Here is a 21,375-nt window from a genome sequence, read left to right on the forward strand (position 1 = left end):
CAGTCGAGTGGCTGATGCAAGAAGGATGGCAGTCTCTGTATGGACCTGTTTAGCACCAACCGCTGTGCTTCAGTACTCTCCATGAAACACAAAAAATGACTAAATAAACTAAAGTGTAGATTTTGTTATGTTAATTAAAATCTCTGGTAATAAATATACAGTGGTACAATTAAATGAACTCCAGTCGTTTCTCTTCACTATTCCTCATGTTGAGGTGGATGTGCTCACCTGTACGAGTGAGTGTATCCTGTGCTTTTACAGTACACAATGCTTAGTCAGTAACCTGGAAAGTCCATCAATTAAAAAAGGGAACTTGGGAAATTTCTGGCAACCCAGCAGACAGCAGAGTTGTTTGCACACCTTTTCTTTTTTTTTTCTTTTTTAGACGTGATTCTTCAGGTTCTTGAACCCATCCAACCAGCACAGCTATAAACCTAAAGCTGTGCACACAAACACACATTCCCTATTAATAAGGTGAGTGTTATGGAACTAGGAAAGAATCTGCTACAGTCTGCCCAATCTGACAGCTTTTATTATTTATTAATTGCCTTACTTTTACAAGCTGGAGAATTCAGTAATTTACCGAGGTCTGCTGGCAGGAGGGTGGAGCTGGAGGTTGTTTTTCCAGCCCTGAGGGACAAAAGGCCCTCTCAGGATGTCCAGTAATGCTGCACCCTCAAGTCTATTGCCATGGCTAGTCTTTATTTTACAGGATATAGAGTGGAGGGATGAAGGTGTGTGTATATTTATATAATATTATTTACTGTTCATCATAAACTCATTTTTGAACTTGAGGACTCAATATGCAACACTTTCTGTTCCCTATTCTTATTGATGAGCCTTAACTGCACAAAATAACATAAATATTTACCAGGGCTATTGGAGGCTTCAAATAAATAAAAGTAAATTAAAAAATATCTCCATGAAAACTGCCCATATTCACCAAAATAATACAGAGAAAAGCAGCACATTCTCGTGTATATGGAGTTGGAATAAGCATATGCAGTTGTGCCCTAAAGTAGGTGCGGAATAATAATCATGCAGTACCTCGCTCTCACTACATTCGCTGGGGTCATCACCATGAATGGCCATCTGGTAGCAGGAGTACAGTGCCACCGACTGTTGATAGGATGCTGTGAACTGAGGGTCCTGAAAGCTGACCGGCACTAGCCTCACCTTCAAGCACAAGGTGTGAAGGGAAAGGAGCAATAAGGTGGGGAGATGGTTTTACAAGGGTTAACAATGAATGTGAAGCGGGGGAGTAAATACAAAAACTTATTTAAAAAATATATATAAAAAAAAGGGGGGGGATAAAGGAAAGATGCTTTGAAAGATTTGACAGTGAAGGAATCAACAATAGAGGTTTTATACAAGAGTGTTATACAAGTGCTTTGGCATTTCAGGGTTCACATCAGTCTCCTAGTCCTCGGGGCTGGTTGGTAACACAGTAAGTCTGTTTTGAGTTTTAGACTCAATTTAGGGATTTTATCAGATTGTTTTAGAAAAAGGATACATGAATGCAAGAAAACAATGGGATTCTAGGAGACTGAGAGTGCGTTCTTAAAATAATAAGATGTTGGACAACTTGAGGATGAGGCTAGTGCACTGTCCACGTTTTACCACAAATCTTAAATTCGAGAGGATTGAACAACTCACGATTTACCAAAGTGCTTGTAAGGTCCAGGCTCCAGATCCGTCTGTTGGGATCATCTAATACAGAGTCTTCCAGCACTACAGACTCCACTCAAAAATGTAAACAACGTTATACAGACTGCAGGCACAAAGGAAATTCAATTCTCATCACCACCACCTAACCTAAATTGTACCGAGAGTCTATTTCAGATACAAGGAACTATACGGAGACAAGTTAAATGTATGAAGGCCGAGTGGGTAAAGCTGACACACTGGCCCCCCAACAACTCAAGACTAAGAACCTGACTGGCTGACTGGGGGCCAACTCCAACACCTGGAGAAACAATGCTCTCAACCATGGCGACTGGTAACATTTTCCCTGTCCATTTCCTCTCCATTACACTCATGGCACTTTTCTACACTACATTCGCTGTCTTTAATACTAACATAGTATTTCACTTTCTGTAATTCATACAGACATTTCACATTAAGTGATCATCTCAATGAGACCCAATGAAGAAAGACAGATATTTTTACTACTACCTGTGTTGCATTTGTTGACAAATTTAAATTGCATCAAGACTTAACAAACAAAAAATGATTGAACCCAAGAAGAATTGCAGTCCATTATACAGAATTTTATGACATAAATCCCATTAATTAGAGCAAGACAAAAAGCGTCTGATGCACAATTTTGGTAACCAAACTTGTCAGTCGTCTCCCTCCCTCCCTGGTTGCCCCTAGAGCAGGTTGACCTAAATGCCCCCACCCTCTGACCTGGCTCTCGGAGGGTTTGTCAGGAGGGTCCTTGTGAATGGCCATCTGGTAGAGTTTGTACACCTGGTAGGAGGCGTCAAAAGAGGCTTTGAACTGCGGGCAAGGGGGATTGGAGCGCACTAGCCTCACCTTCAAAAAGAATATGGGCAGACAAGGGTTAACATGAAAATGAATGAAAAGAGCTAAGAACAACACAAGACATGGTGGGAAAAACAAGTGCTCAAAAGAGGGGACACATCTCAAATTAAGGTGAGAAATAGTGTGAAACAACTGTGAAAGGAGAGAGACAGAGAGAGAGAGAGAGAGACTGACACAAGCACACCCTCTTGAAGTTGAGTGACATTACGAGTAAACACCATTTCACAGACAAAATGCAAAACAACATTAGGTAGGTAGTTAGTCTGAACAGTGAAAGCTACACAGATACAAAATGGCAGTTGTTCCTAAAAAGAGATATTTATTTAATTGCAACAGCATAAACATTAGCCTACATACAGTCAATTTCCAGTGCTTCACCATGTCATCTAAGAAAAAAATGTTTCTCTCCAGGCTGATGTTACCCATAAGTAACTGGAGTGTGCAGTTATTTTTCCTTCATGCCTCCACACGTCTGTTTGTGTGCAATTATTATGTCAAACTTTATGATGAATATTGAAACATTTGCCCATTTGCAGTTAATCTGCCCCAAGGTCTCAAAAATGTATTCTATTATTCCATCTGAATAATCTATTTATTTTTTGACATAGATATATGTGTGTGTGTGTTATAAAGAAAATAGGGCTGAATGTCACACATTCTATCGAAAAATTCAACTTTCTAATCCTCTGGCATCATTTTAATTAACCATCTCTTGGTTTGGAAGCTTCTGTTGTTACTATATGACTGCCCTGAACTGGTAGGAGAGAAGAACTAAACATCTGGTTGTCTGAGTTGGACCTAGCTGCCTTGCCTTGAATAGCAGATAAATGCTGAAGTTCAGTACTTTTGATTTGTTCTAGCACTGGAAATATATTGAAAGGCTGAGGGCTTTTTGGTGAACTATCACATAAAAAAGACAGGGCACTGCATGGAAATTTAATTTAACAATAACAGCCTTGAAATCTAATGCCAAATACTTTGATACTTTGAGAATGTTCAAAAAAAGACACCTAACACCCGTGGCTTCAATAGGCTTTAATTAAAATGAATTTTTTTTTTGTTCTAGATCACGCACCGCACTGAAGGAGACAACTATAACTTTCAAACCTTTCCATGTTTGCAAAATGAGATTTAGAAAACAAAAGCTGTGATAATATGAGAAAACGGTGTAGACTTTTGATAACAGTTCCACACTTTCCAGAGGAACCTGAGGGGCTCTGAACGGCGTGCTCACACTGCCCCCTGGTGGTGGAAAACCAAACTGTATAGATTTAGAGCCAAAAATAAGGTAATTGGTTTAAATAAATCTGATCTTGTCTCCCCTGTCACTATGACTTGTCTCTTTAGAAACCATTTGAATTAAATAATAAATTAACAGACTCTATCATGTCAAGGAAGAAACCAGCAGTTTCTTTCACAGTAAGCAAAGTTGAGTCTTTGGCACTAGCAAAGAAAAGCTTAATCACCAGAACCCCTCTGTATTTACATTATACTCATATCTTCCCTTCTTCGTATTCCTATGTTCACATTTGTCATATTTATCCTGCAGCATTAAAGGCTAATGTGTGATACGGTTACCAGATATAAACTGAGCTGCTGGACTGCTTTTAATTTGTCTTGCGTAAACATCTGACTTCTGGTACTCGTTTGAAAACCTCTTTAAACTTAGTCAACTTAACAAAAACAAGACTCGGCATAGAATAGAGTAATTAAACTGCTTGTGATGCAAATTTGTCCTTTGGCTGTACATTTTTCAAAAAACAGCTAAATGTGCCATAGAGAAGCATTTCTTTTATTATTTCACCTGTGGAATATACTGTACATCATTATACCTGCGTTCATGCCCACTCAATGGAACTGAAAACTGCAGGCAACCTCAGAGGAGGTTTTGTTGGTTTTGTTGGGCTAGTCACAGAGACAGAAGACAGATACAGCCTGGTTCATCACTGCATCTGGCTCAAATCTTGGTCAAGACCAAGAATGACGTTTCCCTACCAACCTCAGCTTGAGGCCTTTGCCAGGGTTCTTTCTACATTGTTCTGCTCCCAACCAAAAGTTAATTTCCATGTCCTCTCATCCCGCCTGAGCTAAGAGCTGCGGTTTTAATGTCATAAGCAGGGAAACGCAACCCAGCGTGTGTGGTGTGCCTGTCATTTGGTTGAATTCAAACAGGGGAAGGGGTGGTTTTTCCACTCTGCTCTAGCCAACTATCCTCTCTGCACATGTAAACACATGGTGAAGTCACTGGGGTTAGGGAAGAGGGCAGTGAGAAACCATTTTTTTAGCTAACTGAATCAAACATTATAGACACGGAAAGGTTAATACTATTTCCAAATGATAGGTGGAATCATAACAATGGGCTAATGTTTATTCCAAGTCACATAAATAAGTGAAAAGAAAACAACTTCTCCATATTTCTGCTTACCTCAAGGCAATGAGAAGAAATGTCTGGCAGTGACTCACTGATGAAATCTTCCAAGGTTTTGCATTGGCTGCTCTGAGAGGGAGTAGGTGGGGTAGTAGACACAATGGAAGAGACCCCATCCGTGCGTTGTCTCATCTGCTCTTTCTGAAGACGTCGCTCCTTCCTCAAGTCTTTGGCCTTCCGACATGGCGGCCGATTAGGATCAGCTCCGATCCCTGCCACTCAAGAGAAGAAAGACAGAGGGAGCCAGTTAGAGGCAGCATGTTTATTCTGTTTTCATGCGAAAGCCATGGTATCACATTTTCAGAGCTTTCCCAGGTGAGAATTTAGAAAAACAGGCAGTTGTGAAGAAATTCATAAACTTAATAACTGCCCTTTGGATAAGAATGTAAAACATCTCATAAGCTGACCTTTGAACAAGAATTTACACCAGCTGCTGGTATTGATATGTCTCAAACTTGAAGCAGATTTTGAGTGTTAGACCATGATTCTGATGGATTTCTCTCTGCCCATCTGGTCATATGGGTTCGCCATGTTTGTTTTAGTGTACTCTCTGCCTAAATGGCCGGAGTCAACAGAGAGCTCTATGGAAGTTCCCTTGCTTGAAAGTCTTTACATTACATCACTGCGTAGGAGGCTATAAAACAACATGGTAGACATTGGTTGCAAGTGGGTAGCAGCTAGGTAGTGTGGATTTCCAAAGAAACAGAAGAAGTCAGAAGGCACACTAAATCCAGGGGTGTGTATAGTAAAGAAAACAACGACAGAGATAAGAGATGTGGTGAACTGGTGTGGCCACAAGAATGAGTAGCTCTGTTAAATACACCTAAGATTGCTACTGTCAGAACACACACACACACAATCATAGACTTTCTCTCCCAAAAGACCATCATCCTAAAACTAGCACACACTAACATTTTCTAAAGCAACTCTCTCTCTCCCTTTCCTCTCACTCTCTGTACCCCCTCCTCATCCCTCTGCTGTTTCTCCTCCTCCACCACCACCACTTCCTGGGCTTGTGCCAAGGCCTGCAGCTCTTCGGGCATCCCATGTCAACAGTTTACACGCCCACATCCTGTTTGGAGCAATAAGGAAACGAGAGCCATTTCCTGCTTGTCCAATTGCCAACCACCACCATCAGCTTGCTTACTTACTTACCCCCTTTGTCAAAGTCACGAGGAAGAGATAGATGCCCAGTTCTGACAAGTGGGGAGAGAAACTCTGGCACTGACCAGGGTTCAGTGGCACGGATCAGATGACTCAAGGTCCTTTATTAAGTACTGCAAACCAGATACTATCCTGTAAAAGTGAATATGGCCCACAGCAAGAGATGTGTATAAAATGCTGGTTTATTTCAATAGATCTGTGGTTTGAGTTTTGCGCCACAAAAAGTTGTGCTTTTTGTAATGTCTGTCTGTGAGTCATAGCATACAGAGCGTGCCATTAAATGTATCTGTTTCTTGTTTCATATGTATGTCCCTGTTGGCCGTTTTGTTGTGTAAACGTCAATGACTGGAGGCACAACAAGAGGGAAGTGTTTCTCAAACATAAACACAAAACACAGAGAGTAATGGAGTGGTCAAATGGTTTTCCCTGTCAGGATTAACACAGAGAGGTCAAGAGTATCTAGAGTCTGGACTGTGTTCATCTCACTGACTCAGCCACGAATACATCAACCCATATCCTCGATTACTCTGTCCACGTGCCTCTTTCGCTCTGCAATTACACACAAAACACACACACACTCTCTCTCCCTCTGACACAGGTACTCCTGAGGACAGTATATACAGCTGTTATGAAGTTTAAGTCTAACAGATCAGTTCCTGTGGAAGACAGACGTTCCCATTCCGGCAGTTAGCACACCATAAAAGCTATGACACTCTACCTCACTTCTTCCCCAGGCACACTTACGACTCTACGAATCAGAGTTAACTGGCTACACTTGTAAAATATTGCTTCACTTCATGTAAACATATACAGCCACAAAATTAATTTACTGTGGGAAGAGGGATGCTGCTTTCTGTGTCACTAATATACTAGGACGGGGGAAGCAGTGTCATTTTATGGGAACCTGCGCTGTGAACAATCTTCAGACGACTCTCCTTACACACTACGCTGCTTCCTTAACACCCACAAATACGGGCCATTAGTCATCACGCAGACACTATAACTTACACCACAATCTGCAAAAACACACAGCAATAAACACTGAGTTTGCCCTAATCCTGTTAATTATTTCTCTGCTACTAAATAATTTCCAAAAAATAAATAAAAATGTGTCAGTTGAAATTTTTGGGATTTTAACGGTAACGATACTTAGTCGATATCCTTTAAAAATGTAATTGTTAATTGTTAAAGTCATCGATTACTGCTTACAGATTATATCAATGGACACAGTGTTTCAGGAGGACTATTATGTTTTTTCAAGTAATTTAAATAATGGCAATTTGCATATCGATAAAACAATCACAATATTATCTTAGACAATATATCTTGCCAACCTCTATCTTCTACATCAGTTTACCCCTGGCTTTATGGACGCTATAGGACAGATGGGAAGCCATGTTTTCTCAAGGTAGAACTGGAACCTGCTCAAAGCTATAAAGAGCTTCAGTCATAAAGCTACAGGAGAGATATGTCCAGGTGTTTTCTGTTGGAGGTGAATAAGCAGGGCGGGGAGAATCCCTGGCTTAATGTAGTAAATCCTCCATGCTTCCTCTTTGATTGCCTCCTAACAAGACCTGATATTTTTGACAGTTTAAGAAAGGAGTGTGATGCTGACACAGCTGTAAGGGAAAACTCACACTGTAACTAATTATCTTTGTATATTTATGTCTGCATCTGGATCAACCTGTACCAATACCAAGCTTCCTGCTCCAAAAAAACAAAGTGTCTTTTGATTAATGAGCATGTGGCCTGTTCTTATTAGATATTAACGTTTGTTAGAAGTGCTGCTTCCTGTGTAAATTGGGAGTTTATTATCTCTTAACAATGAGTGTTTTTTATTCATTACTGCGAGCTGGCCATGAGGATATCCGGTACTGGTGATTAAAGAGGAGGACAAGACACTCGACACATGAAACAGCAGAACACGTTCACCAAGCTGCTGCACACAGTGAAGTCAATTACAAGGTAAACAGTGACACCCTGTGGTATTAAGCGGTGCTATGGTTTTACAGTGGATTATAGTCAACTTCTACTAAAGCTGCAGTCACTAAAGTTTAGTTTGCAGCAGCAACACAGAGAAGCCAATACGAACTTAGAGTAGACACAGTGTGAAGTAGAAGGAATTGGCATTTCAAATAATAATAAATAGTGGACAGTCGCTAGGTATTGTCCGACAATTATTCATAGTCACTGATATATCAGACTTGTAATGTACACACACTGCCTCTTCTCTTTGCTCTAACAACTTGTTATCTGAAAGATACAAGCATGCGGCACATTGATATTTAGGCTGCATAAATCAGCACATATATAGCACATGCAACTATATACAAGTAGATATAAAATAATGGACTAATGTACAGGAGCTACTAAACTGAATAACAAACTAATTATTTTCATTCTAAATTGTTTTGGCATTTATTTTCTTAACCCATTTATTTGCTTTGGCTCCAAAAATGTAAGACCAAAATAGCAATATAACAAAATAAATAACAATAATCAAAAAGTTGAAGTTCCTCCAATTATTCCACAAATTCAGACCTCACAGATATTCAGGTTACTATTAATATTTAAGAAACAAAAGTATAAAGTATTACATCTGAGAGAGTGAAACAAGCTCTGGTATTTGTATGCAGTTATCAAAAGATAAAGAGAGAATATCAAAGCTCCTACAACTACCTCATTTTTTTATGACAATATACATTGTGAGAATAAAAAAAAAGTGTATTATTCTCTATGGTTTATTTCACTGAGCTATAAACCACACTTTGCACTACTTTTCATCATTCGGCTTTTTGTTCTTCCCAGTGGGAAAGATGCAGGCAGGAAAAATAAAGAGGGAACAAAATGAAACATGGTTCAAAGGAAACAACAAAGAATAGGGGCATTTTAAATACACAAGTAACTCAAAGTCACTGTTTATTACAGAAAAGAGCCATGAGAATCGTTTATAGAGGGGATTAAAAAGAGCACACCCACAGATTGTTTACTGAAGTGGGATTATTAACACTTAATGATTTTGCCAAGTTAAGTTGTAAGTATAAGTGTGTGCTTAAAAATAATGTATTTCTGTCAAATTTAGTATGGTTTGGGTATGAAAAGTCTGACATGGACCAAATAAACATACTGTGATAATCATGCTCCACAAAAGACTCATTAGTCTCTTTTACTACCTACAAAATTGTGAAAAACAGTAACAATACAAAAGTACAATGGCAAACTCAGATGTTGCTAAGCAAAAGTTTTTTCCTGCAATGCACCACATGATAAACAATCATGAAGAATGGATAATACTGGATATATGGAAAATACAAGGGTGAAAAAGGTATAAGTAACATCTGAATATAAAGTGACAGTACTTTAATGCAGCACATTTTTGATAAGAATAATAAAGGAAGTTGTTTTATTTGGCCAAAAAAACCTAAAATCCTAAAAGTAATATATAACTTTGCAAAATCCAGCTGTGAGTAACAAGCATTTAAATACATTATTTCCATGATAGTCACAAGAACAGAATATAACCAGAATTTTAAAAGGGAACCAGATTCCTTACCTGGTTTAGGACCTGTGTTTTTTCCATCCGGGACAGACACTTCATCTTTCCTTGATTTTTCTGAGCCTGTAGCTGGAGCATCTGCCACCTCCTCCTTAATTTCTGTGATGGAGGGACAATCGGCTTCTTTCTTCTGAATGTCTGTGACAGCAACACACTTTACTTCTGCTTGAGAGAGTTTATTTGGTTCCCGTGGACCAACATCCTCACACACAGAGTCCATTGGCTCAGCTGCAAGGCACAAAATCGATGTTGCTTTGACTAGATAATGCATTCTACAGAGCCACAATAACGTTGCGAGTGCATGCCCAGCTCGAACTGTAATGACTATTTTATTAAAATGTTTCTCACCATCATTCTGTCCTGTTGGTAATTCCCCTTTGGAAATGAATTTACTGAGCTTTTTCAGGACTTTCTTGTGGGACTTGGTAGGCTCAAACTTTACTGCATGACATCTTGACAAAGAGCATAGAGATAAATGTTGGTTAGTACAACACATTGACAACACACTCCTGCTGTTACAAAACTGAATATTGCTACAATACAACATAATCAGCTCTGAAGTTAAAGTATAATGATGAGAAAGATATAATTACCTGATGGTATACTGTGGACAGCATGTCTTGTTCATTATGGGCTTGTACACATATTTCCCGCTTCTGACAAGACAAATAAACATAAATGATTGTAAAAATACAGTATTAATTATTTGAGAATTGTATTTTTGAGCTATATGAATAAGTAAACACAACTGGTTCAGAAGAGAACACAGGGACTGATTTAAGAACAGCTACTTACCTCCTCCATCCTCTATCAATGAGGTCTTGATAGTCTTGTACTGTCATGGTATGAGACCACATACCTTTTGAAAACAAAAGGAAAAATCACTGCTTCTAAATGAGTCATACTTTTTATATCCAATAAAAAAAAAAAACAGAGAATAAAACTATTTTTCACAGCTTTGATGAAAATGATACACCATGAGGGGAAACAATTTAACATTTGATAAATCTATGTCCACTGTAACTGAAAAATCACATTCCAGTCCAAGCTATATCAAAAGGAAACCATCACAAACTGGTAACAATGCCTTCTGATGTCACTGGGTCCTTTTCAAAGCATGTTTAAATTTGGCAGAAATTTGAGGAATGTATAAAAATGTGAATTAATGTGTCAGCAAACTGCATCAGACTCTAATTGAAGGTCCATATATTTGTATTACACAACCACTTAATACATTCCCACAGTACTTTTCTGCTAACAAATGATCTATCAAAGTTGTATCTGTAGCCACAGCAGCATGACTTACTTCCCAGATGACTGAGCTTCACATTTGAACCCTTGGCCTTTTCTTCTGCAACTATATATACAGTTTGCATGTGCATGTGCATGTGCATGTGCATGTGCATGTGCATGTGCATGTGCATGTGCATGTGCACTCACTCACACACAGACACACACACACCAAAAATTAAGTTTCTTTGGCATGACCCCTATCAGTTTACATCGAGAACAAACAAGGGAACAGACTGTATACCAATTCACACAACACACACAATTCTGTTTGCGACAGAGTATAATGTTCCATGTCTCAGGAGACTAGTGCTTATCCAGAGTCCACAGAGACAAGGCAACAACAGAGCGACATTTGAGCAACAATGTACTTAATGGCGGGAGCAACTATATACTAAAAGAAACAAACATTGTCATAGAAGGGCATTTTAGTAACACATTTCAAACTCAAACTGAGAGTATAGTAGTGTGTGAAAAAATGTGTTTATCTTAGAGAAGAGAAAATAATTGGTACATTTAGGGAATGACAGGGCAGAGCAGGTCAATGACCAATAAATCAGAAAGTTTGAGGGTTAGAAGTTAGAAGTTTTAAATGTTAAATGTTAAAAAATACAAACGAATAAAGCAATGTGGGGCTGTTTTGGGTGTCACCTTGGCACAACAGAAGCACTTTTCTATCATTCACAAATGACCCATTCTCCTGCCTCCTCTGATGCATGACTGACACACTAACACTGAGCTGGGCAGATGTTGTGGTCTGTATTGCAGAGTCACATTTGCTCTGCCTGGAACAACACTGTTGATAAGATCAATCCTTCAATCACAGTATTAACTTACTTATCACCTGCTTGGAAAAATCTACAGTTCAACATAAACAATGCTCATGCAGCTGTAAATCACTCACATCAAAAACTGTTATAAATAACTACCACCAAGTAAATACAAGCATTTCAGCAAAATCACAACTTCAGAAACTGCTTTTTTTGCCACAACTTTACTATTACAATGTTGATATTTTAGCCTCTAGTGGCCTGAAATATGAATTGCAATTTGCAAGTATAGCCTCTTTTTTTTTTCCATAAAACCTTGACAATCTCCCTTGCTCCTTCTTCCACAGAACAGTACCATGCCACCATGATGTAACAGATTACCACTCTTATCTTAGATTGTACAACAGCTCTTGTCACAGAAAATCCCTACCCATCTTCTTACACATCCTTTTTCTTGTTCTGTGTGTGTCCAAGTCAAACTTGATGCACGTTACATTAAAGATATTTGTCTTTAAATTACAGCCTCTATCTATCCCTGGACTGTAAGGTTCCTTAAATCTGATCGGGTCATTTTAAATTCAATTTCCTAATGAGTGTGCATTTAACAGGAAGATCTGTCTGTTCTTCTTATTGATCTGTGCCTTGGCAAACTAAGTGTTTGTGTGACTGTAATTGGAATGAGCTGCAAATGAACTACCCTGCAGGGATCAGTAAAGTTGACTGATCTGAATCTCTTGACAAAACACATGAAGAGGTAAAGTAAGCTTTCTGGTAAAGCTCCATGCTTTCCCTTGCCCCCAGTTTAAAATATTTAGCATACATAACATTTGTGTAATACTCAAAAATACAGTTCAGTTTAACTGCCAAGTGATAAACACACTTTTTTTCTTAAAACCAAGTGCAAGAACTGAAAAGAACTGTGTACCTTGAAATGTCTATTGGCTCCTTGTTCATTTACTTTGTCACTGAACACCTAAGGCTGGGTATCAAGCTTCAGGACAATCGACAAAACTTTCTCTGTATCACCTAATATCAGAAATGTGTTATTCAATATCAAATTGTGGTACACCAGGAGGTTTTAATTCCTCGGTGTGAGTCAGTGTGATTTTCATTAGATCGGTACTGATAATGTATCATTCAGGAATCATTTTCCAGGTCCGGGTATCAATGTTGATTCCATATTTTTAATTAGTACCCAGTCCTGATAGACACAAAATGGGGCCTTTACATCTGGGTCAGAGAGTAAAGATCCCCATCATAGCTTCTTCTGTTTTAACCAAACCAAACCATCCATATATCAGACAAAGTATATACATGTTGTTGTTATCATACACACAGGTCACTGAATGTATCACTACAATTTTATCTCTGGTGACTCTGCCACAGTAAACAGGCTGTAAAGCATGTTGAGCTTACATACATTAACCACCATGTCTTCTGTTTCATCCCCTTCAGCAGGTTGGGGAGTGCCTCTCTCATATTCAATTTCATGTTATGCTGGCACTGCATTACTCTCAAGTTATACTGTAAAACTGATACATTTACAGTCAGCACAGGAAGTAGAAGAGAGTAGTGATTAATTCATTCAGGGATATTTGATTTTGTGCCTTCAACATACCAATTTGATTTCTATTCAACGAATGATCTTTAAATCTGCTCCAGTGTCACAAACATGAACAAACAACCTAGAAATTAAACTCGCAGGGTCATTTTTATGGGCAACAGCCTTGTTTTCCTTTCGTTACCGAGCCTGATACTAAAATAATGTTAACAAATCTGTTACCCAGACTGTTGTACCACTGAAATGCAGTTTAGCTGAACCAGTCCAAACCTGCTTATTTGTTTTCCTCCTTGTTTCGTTATTTTACGATAGTCTTATATTTTTCTTAGGTTCTGGAAGATGCTAATGGCTAAAACTTAGCTAGGTCAACAGTCTGACCACCATAAGTGTGGTTAGACGCTAACCCATGTGTGTGTACTGTGTGGACAGAGGCGACACATCCGCGACAGCTTCTTCCATGTCTGTATGACATTAGGATTATATACACTGTTAACATTCAATTAGCAACCCCACATTCAACACTGACCACTGGGGTCCAACAAGCTAGGTACTTAGCATATATATATAGAATCGTTTCGTTACTGCTTTAGGGACTTACCATGAGAAACGTTCCCCATTTCATTTTTACAGTAACCACAGCGGTAGCCGCCGTCTCCGCCGAAATATTCAACTATCGTGAAAGACTTGTTTCCTGCCATCTTTGATATCCACAAAGGTGACAGCTGACTTTCCCCAGTGTCTTGCGGCAAGTACTGCTGGTTCACAAACCCCGCCCGCAACTAGTACGTCATCAATGGTGCTTTGCAGAGCAGTGGGAAATTTGAATACTTATTTGCTGACATTGTGAATATTATTAGACAATATTATTATACTATCGAGAACCCCTATGACACTAAACTTTGACATTTTGTTGTCGTCCAAAATTTGACAGAAATGTCATAGTTTAGTATGTCGACAAAATTTGACAGATATGTCATAGTCTAGTATGTCATCCAAAATGTGACAAAAATTTGAGTTTCATTAACAGTAATTGTTTTTACTTAATTCAGTCTGCCTTAGTCTTTATTATTTATCCTTGTGTCCTCTTTTTACATTAAACACTAAAACAAATTCCTTGAATGTTAAAAACTACTTTGCAATAAAACTGAATCTCATTTTAAACTTTTAAAAGAAAAATCGGCTAATTTGATTAAAATATTTAATAATAAGATGAATCAGACTATAGGCCATATTTATTGTTCAACAAGGAGCACTGTGATGCAGTCTTTTTAAAGGAGACATAAATCACAAAAACACCAGTTAAGAACTATACAGCATATTTATTGAGTCTGCAACAAAGAACCAAGATCAACATTCTGGGACTTACAAAAACACCAAGGGAGAGTTTGCATGTAGAAAAATATGTCATGGTAATAGCCATTGATTTATTTTATTACCACTATAAAAATGAAAATGGTTTGAGAATCTGTTTACATTATTAGTCATGGAACAACCAGTGATTCACTGGGAAGATTGGCGTTTAACTTATAAAAAGGTTTCTGTTCTGTTCACACACCAGCAGCTTGGTTGCCCAATACAATAACCTCAGTTTGGTATGTGAGCTTCCTGTAACATAATAATGGATTTACACAGGCGTTTAAGGAGCAGCGGAAAAGATGAAGTGCTGAGAACAAACACAGTCCTTAAAATAACTGGGTAAACATCAGACATCTTGATTCAGGTGATGAATATTTATTTGGGCAACTAATTGAAGCTACCCTGGTGGACAGGGATATTTTCATGGAGGTATTTCATACTGCCGTGTTCTGAAAAGTCAGCCGCGGTGTGTCCTTCTCCTCGAAGGATCCATTTGGTGGTAAGAAGCCCCTCCAAACCCACTGGACCTCTGGCATGTATCCGTGCCGTGCTGATACCAACTTCAGCTCCTGCAAGATAAGTGCTGTGATGTTAACCCTTCTGACAGTGCTAATTAAATTTACAAGGATTACAGGATTTTTATTTTTTTCTCAGATAGTTTTAATAAAAAACATTCCTCATACAGTACTTACCTAGCCCAAAACGGTAGCCATCAGCAAAGCGAGAGCTAGCGTTCCAGAAAACACAGGCACTATCAACCTGCTGCAAGAACTGCTGAGCTGTTTCTTCATTCTCTGTCACAATAACGTCAGTGTGGGAGCTGCCATATTTGTGGATGTGGTCCACGGCTTCCTGCATGCCGTCTACCACCTCAATGCAGCATTCAAGGTCCCCATACTCTGTCCTCAGAGATTTCACCTCAGATGGGCTGAAAGTTAAATAGGATGCAAACTGGGGACCTGCATGGATCTTGACCTAAGAAGATTTTACAAACAATTGAATTAACTAACCAGCATTTTATTGTTTCTAGAGCTTAGCATCAACAAAGGTTCTACTCTGATTCCATTTGTAATTATGTGGAATAATTGAATGTTCATTGTATGGCACAATGTATTAATGTCATACACTGCAATTCAAGAAAATAATATGAGACTATGCAGTTCACTATGGTATTGAGAGATTGACATTATTTACTTGTTTTTTCTTAAGCATACACAAATAAATGGAATCATAGAATAATGTAAAGTTTCTTACATGTTCTGCTCTGAGCATTTCAATAATCTGGTCAAATATAGGAGTTCGCAACAGATCTCTGTGAATAAGGATGGTCTCCATGGCGTTGCAGGCTGCAGGGTAGTCACATTTGGAGTCTCTGACTAGAAGAGGCATGAGGCAGTATATTAAATCAACAGCTTAGAGTTTCCCCAACAATAAATGAATAAATTCATTAATTAACAAACTAACTTCTACTACCTGTAATACACAATGGCTGAACAATAGTAGAATTAAAAATCAAAAAAATCAAATCAAAACCTACCAATATCAATGGCCTTGTCTATGCTGGCATCACTATCTATGTAGACGTGACAGATGCCTTCACTGTGGCCCAGTACAGGAATACCCTTAGCTGCCCTTTGGATTTCCCGCACCAGCTGGGACGAGCCTCTTGGAACGATCAGGTCAATCATCTTTTCTAGTCTGCACAGATCCTCCACTTCTTCTCTTGTACTGACCTACACATCAAGGTCATTTTTTTTATTTGATCAAGGTAAAAAGTCAAAAATGATATAGATATCACAACACAACACAATCCTATTAGTTTTACCAAATGAATGGCATCCGTCACTCCATGAATGGAAAGTGCTTCCTGGGTTAGTTGATGTAGAATTTTATTTGTTCTGGCAGCTTCTTTGCCCCCCTTCAGTAGCAAAGCATTTCCACTGGCAATAGCCAGAGCCGACACCTGAAACACAATATTTAGAACATAAAATAAAAAAGAAAGAAAGAATGTAGCTAGTGATGATAAAGAATACAGTCCTTTAGACTGAGTGCTTGACTTGACTAGCCTGTGGGAGACAATCAGGACGGGACTCAAAGATGACAAGCAGCACACCAATGGGGACTGTGATCTGTTCCAGTTCTAGATTGTTGGCCACCCTGGTCCTCCTCAACACCCGACCGACACTATCTCTTGAGGAATGGGCAAGTTGACGAAGACCAATGGCAAGGCTGTTTAGTTTAACAGTTGACAGACTCAGGCGATCAATGAGAGCCTGGGAGAAATGACCTATGAGGGAAAGCGTAAACAAATAAAAACAAAAGAAATATGCATCTCCATCACTGGGGTGGTTGATGCACATCACATCTTTAAGTACAAACTGATTCTACACATTAGACAAATATATCAGTGTCATACATTTAAATCCAAGAAAACATACAATTTACTATAGAATTGACAGTTTGACATTATGTATTTAATTTTTCTTAAGCAGACAAACATTATAAATAAAAATTCCATTTTCCTTCGACTTGGCCATTTTACAACAGTGCAATGTGACGTAATGTTAAAGAAATAATTTGGTGTTAATATATGGGAAAGTAAAACTAAGGCATGCAGCTGTGGATCTAAGTGATCAGTGTCTCTTCTCTTTGACTCTCTACCTGATGCAACTGCCATCTCCATGTCTTTCTTGTTGGCACTGAGAATCTCATCTTTCTTTTCTGTAAGCAGCTCAGCAAGTGCATAGATTATTTCTCCTCTCTGAAACAAAAACCCACACACAAATATTGTTTTCACATGGATCATATTTGAACACGGAAGTAACTTCCTAATTTGTGCAGCACTTCTAGTATTTGTTTCCTATTATTTATTTATTTATTTATTTATTTATTTATTTAACACAGCAATTTTGTTTTCTTTATAGGTCTTATGGACCTTCCCAGGTCTTACATTCCCATCTTGTTTGCGGCCGATGATCAAAACGTTTGTGTTCCATTGAAGCCCAATATGATACCTTTTTTTCGAGAAGTCATGTTATCTTTCAAAGCTACCCAACTACTGACCAGAAATACCAAACCAGAATAACCAGAACAAAAACAATGGCTGATTATAATGGCTTTCTGCCAAAAATAAGGTCTATATTATAATACTGTAAATCTTCACTTCAGTTAGCTGGACCACACCAAACAGGAAACTTACCTGTTCAGAGGGCAGAGAGGCCAAAGTTCTGCCTGCATGCCGGGCCATCTCTGCCTGCTGCTCCACAGTTGGACCTTTTGATGTCAAAAACACACACATTAAATATAAAAACACAAAGACAAGTGGGTAAAATATGTTCATGAAGGTTTTATCCTCTACCTGCAGGTTTTACTTCTGAGAAGAAGGTGCCAACTTTCTTCCCTTCCACAATGTCTGTAATGACGTGGCCTGTGACTTTAGGATCGGTGCCGTTGGCAATGATAACAGATGTCCCTCCTTGTAGGGCCCACAGTGCTGCTTTCACCTGGTTTGGGCATCATCATTCTGTGTTTTATTTACTTATTCATCATTCAACAAACTCAGTCTTGTTTACACTTCAGTACTTTCTGTCATGCTGACCTTGGCTTCCATGCCGCCAATACCGACTCTGGACTTGCTGCCATACGTGATTAACTGCTGGTCTCCAGGATAGAATATATCAATAAGCTTGGCATCATCTGTTCCTGGTGGACTGTCATATAAGCCTGTTGAATAGAAGTGTTTTCATTTGAATTTCTCACAGGGGCAAATGGTTGGTTAGTGCATCAAAAGAATATTTAGCTAAGAAAGTAATCTACTAGCTTTCTCTATCTAACATAAAGGTTACCAAAAATATAGCTAGTATACATTTTAAACAATGTAAATTTCATATGTATTTTTTACTTGTTTTCCCTTTTGAAAACATTTACTGAAGTGTACTTAATAAATGAGACAAAATTAGAGGCTATCATGTGTCTGTACCTTGAACATCAGACAGGGCAATAAGGAGGTCTGCTTTCATTTCAACAGCTAGCCGTGCAGCCAAGCTGTCATTATCTTTAATGCTAATTACCTGGAACACAAATGAGATCATTCATTAGGCAAAAATTAAAATCACCGTCTCTCACATTATAGAGCAGATACATAGCTGATTAGTTGTGAGACTAACAAAAGCTTTTCAGTCCAGGACACAAACAATAAACAAACAATATTAAAATGTTCTTTCTAAAAGGAGTAAACACAAGCAACAACCCTTTTTTTAAAGGAGGCACCAAACATACAAGAGGTTAAATGTTAGCAAGGAGGAAAAGAAAAACATACGTCTTAAACAATGCCTGCTTTAAGCTTTCCACCATCACAATTCTGGACCACATACAGTATTCCCAGCATGCCCTTTACGCAGTACCCACATTTACGCCCTGTAGGTCACTGTTTGGAACAGGGGGCGGAACAACTGCATCATTGGTGTTGATGATAGGAACAATGTTCATCCGCAGCAGTTCATAGAGTGTGCTATCCAGGTTGCGACGTTTCTGGTCATCATGGAAATCAAGGTTGGTGACCAGAATCTACAGGCGAACAGAAATGCATATATTAAAAAAAGTATTGCAGTGATTTATTGCGTGTAATGTGTTTGATAGTAAAAACAAGTAGATACTTGTGCAGTGCAGATACTGTACTGGGTGAACATAGCTTCATATAAAGCCATCAGACCGCTCTGTCCAGCAGCCGCACACGCCCTTGCTTCCAATACTGGAAGTGACTGAAAAAGCAGGAGATTTCACAACAGATACAAATATAAGCTTATAAACATTTTTAACACATTCTTAAAAATTGTTTAATAAATGTAAGTGTTATCAAACTATTTCTTACCATGTCTTTGAGTTGGTTCTGACCAGAATGCAAGGCTTGTCTGACACTTTGAGACAGCAGGATTTCATGCCTCAGTCTCTGCCTCCCAAACGCCACAGCACCACTGGTGACAATCATCATCTCCCTGCCTTGATTCTGCAGCACGGCCACCTGATAGGACAAATGACATTCAAGTCTATCTTTCATAGCCTAGATTGCTCATTAAACCAGGGTTCTTACCTGTTCTGTGTCGTCAGCACATGTTTACACTTACACAATCATCACCAAAATCTTCTCCTTTTCCTGCATCAATAATATTAACATATGGCTTTACCTGCTCTACTATTGAGGCCAGTCGTCCCAGTGCCAGACCACACTCATCTCCACGGGTCACCACAGCACTCCCAAGCTTCACTACAATGCGTTTGGCCTGCTTTAACTCACTGCGGTGGGCAAAGGGCTTCCCATGGGGACGTGGAGGTGAGACTGTAAAAAATAGGAACAGTCACTTTTATTACACATCAGCATAATAAGCATTATAGCATATCAAAGAAAAGACATGGTGAGAACAGTGTCCACCACAGTTCGAAAATTTGACCAAATACTTACATTTAGCATGTGAAAACGCTCGGATGGAAACTGAAGAGCCATTTGACTGCCAGTTTCTGGATGGCAGGCGAGAGCACAAGGCCAGCCTGGCAAACATGGCACTAACAAATGAGGAGAGCTGTGATAAAAAACAGATAATCAACAATCAGGCAATCAGGCAACAATCAGACAATCAGGCCGTGATGATGTTTTTGTCACGTTTCAATTGTATCACAATATTAGGGTGCCATTCCACCTTATGCTATGCTTCTTCTTTATTGACATTCGAAAGTATCCTCCTAACACCAAAACAGAATTATACATACCTTGAGTAAATAACCCTCAAGTAATATTTGAAAAATAGAGCATGCCAGTCAGTCCATCTGTCATTTTCTAAATTGAATGGTACAGTAGTGCCACATTTAACTGCCCCTGACTAATGACCTATTAAACTGGGTGTATAAAATGTAACAGTGGCACAAATCCCACCAAAATTGGTGAACATATTCCTACGGTCGAGCCTTATCTTAGTGTCACTTAAATAAGTCACACTGTATGACAGGGAGTTGTCATACTGAACCAGTGAAGGTATTGTTGTTTACATGGGTTAACCTAGCAATATTAAATGTGAACTCGCTCTTCACAAGAAAAGGAACAGTTGTAATTGAGGCCAACTACATTTGCAACTAGTTTTAGATCAATTCTGACTGACTGTAGCGAGAAATAATAAGTGTTGCTCCTTTGAAAAAGTGCACATAGGGCTACTAGCTAATGTTAGTTAGCATTAGCTATCACGACATCTCACTGCCTAGCTCAGCGGTTATTTTTGACAAAAATGGACAGAAGGTGATTTGCACATAATGAACACTTACCTGACAATGTCAATGTCCACAAAACCCCGTCACAACTGCACCCGTGGGAGCTCTGTAGGTGACACGTTGTCAGCCGGACAGGGGAACCCACGCTGCCACATCCACAGCCTACGTCGGTTGGTTGCGGCAAGTGAACTATTCACAAACGATATGTACGTAGGATCTGTGGATACGTCCATTGTGGAAGCAGGAAGAATACGTTTATTGCGTACGTAGAAATAGTTATTGTGATGGGCGGGCACTTCCGTAGGTAGTGGAAGTTGAAGTGCAGAAGAGAGTTTAAATACAGTAAATACACACCAGACTCAGTGTTTACAATGAACATGTAATATACATTATACTAACACAACTGCCCAAAGAAATACAGATAAGCCTACATCTTCATAATTTATAA

At 38.9% G+C, this 21,375-nt stretch overlaps 2 protein-coding genes across 5 annotated transcripts in view; both read right to left on the reverse strand.

The window, feature by feature from the left end:
- The window catches only part of LOC131473966 (arginyl-tRNA--protein transferase 1), a 48,329-nt gene extending 34,251 nt beyond the window's left edge, over window positions 1-14,078 (reverse strand). The window contains exons 1-8 of one of the 4 annotated variants that reach the window (XM_058651623.1): window positions 13,915-14,078; window positions 10,491-10,554; window positions 10,289-10,351; window positions 10,044-10,147; window positions 9,693-9,923; window positions 4,973-5,193; window positions 2,410-2,538; window positions 1,048-1,176 (exon numbers count right to left, since the gene is read on the reverse strand). In XM_058651623.1, the coding sequence (XP_058507606.1) occupies window positions 1,048-1,176; window positions 2,410-2,538; window positions 4,973-5,193; window positions 9,693-9,923; window positions 10,044-10,147; window positions 10,289-10,351; window positions 10,491-10,554; window positions 13,915-14,014 (1,041 nt within the window). In that variant the 5' untranslated portion in view covers window positions 14,015-14,078. The remainder of the gene's footprint in view (window positions 1-1,047; window positions 1,177-2,409; window positions 2,539-4,972; window positions 5,194-9,692; window positions 9,924-10,043; window positions 10,148-10,288; window positions 10,352-10,490; window positions 10,555-13,914) is intronic. The other 3 variants (XM_058651621.1, XM_058651620.1, XM_058651622.1) reach the window with 3 other exon arrangements.
- Window positions 14,079-14,615: 537 nt separating this feature from the next.
- On the reverse strand, window positions 14,616-21,125 carry LOC131474519 (delta-1-pyrroline-5-carboxylate synthase-like). The gene is made up of 17 exons (XM_058652428.1): window positions 20,982-21,125; window positions 20,131-20,248; window positions 19,856-20,007; window positions 19,543-19,692; window positions 19,328-19,432; window positions 19,080-19,238; window positions 18,652-18,742; window positions 18,271-18,395; window positions 18,031-18,175; window positions 17,872-17,945; window positions 17,334-17,433; window positions 16,739-16,959; window positions 16,498-16,635; window positions 16,210-16,405; window positions 15,927-16,048; window positions 15,365-15,647; window positions 14,616-15,241 (listed from the first exon to the last, which is right to left on the reverse strand). The coding sequence occupies exons 2-17, from the start codon at window positions 20,225-20,227 to the stop codon at window positions 15,060-15,062; spliced, it is 2,340 nt and encodes a 779-aa protein (XP_058508411.1). The 5' UTR covers window positions 20,228-20,248; window positions 20,982-21,125; the 3' UTR covers window positions 14,616-15,059.
- Between the last annotated feature and the right edge of the window lie 250 nt (window positions 21,126-21,375).

The sequence above is a fragment of the Solea solea genome, chromosome 15 (assembly GCF_958295425.1).
Source record: "Solea solea chromosome 15, fSolSol10.1, whole genome shotgun sequence".
NCBI classification, from domain to species: Eukaryota; Metazoa; Chordata; class Actinopteri; order Pleuronectiformes; family Soleidae; genus Solea; species Solea solea.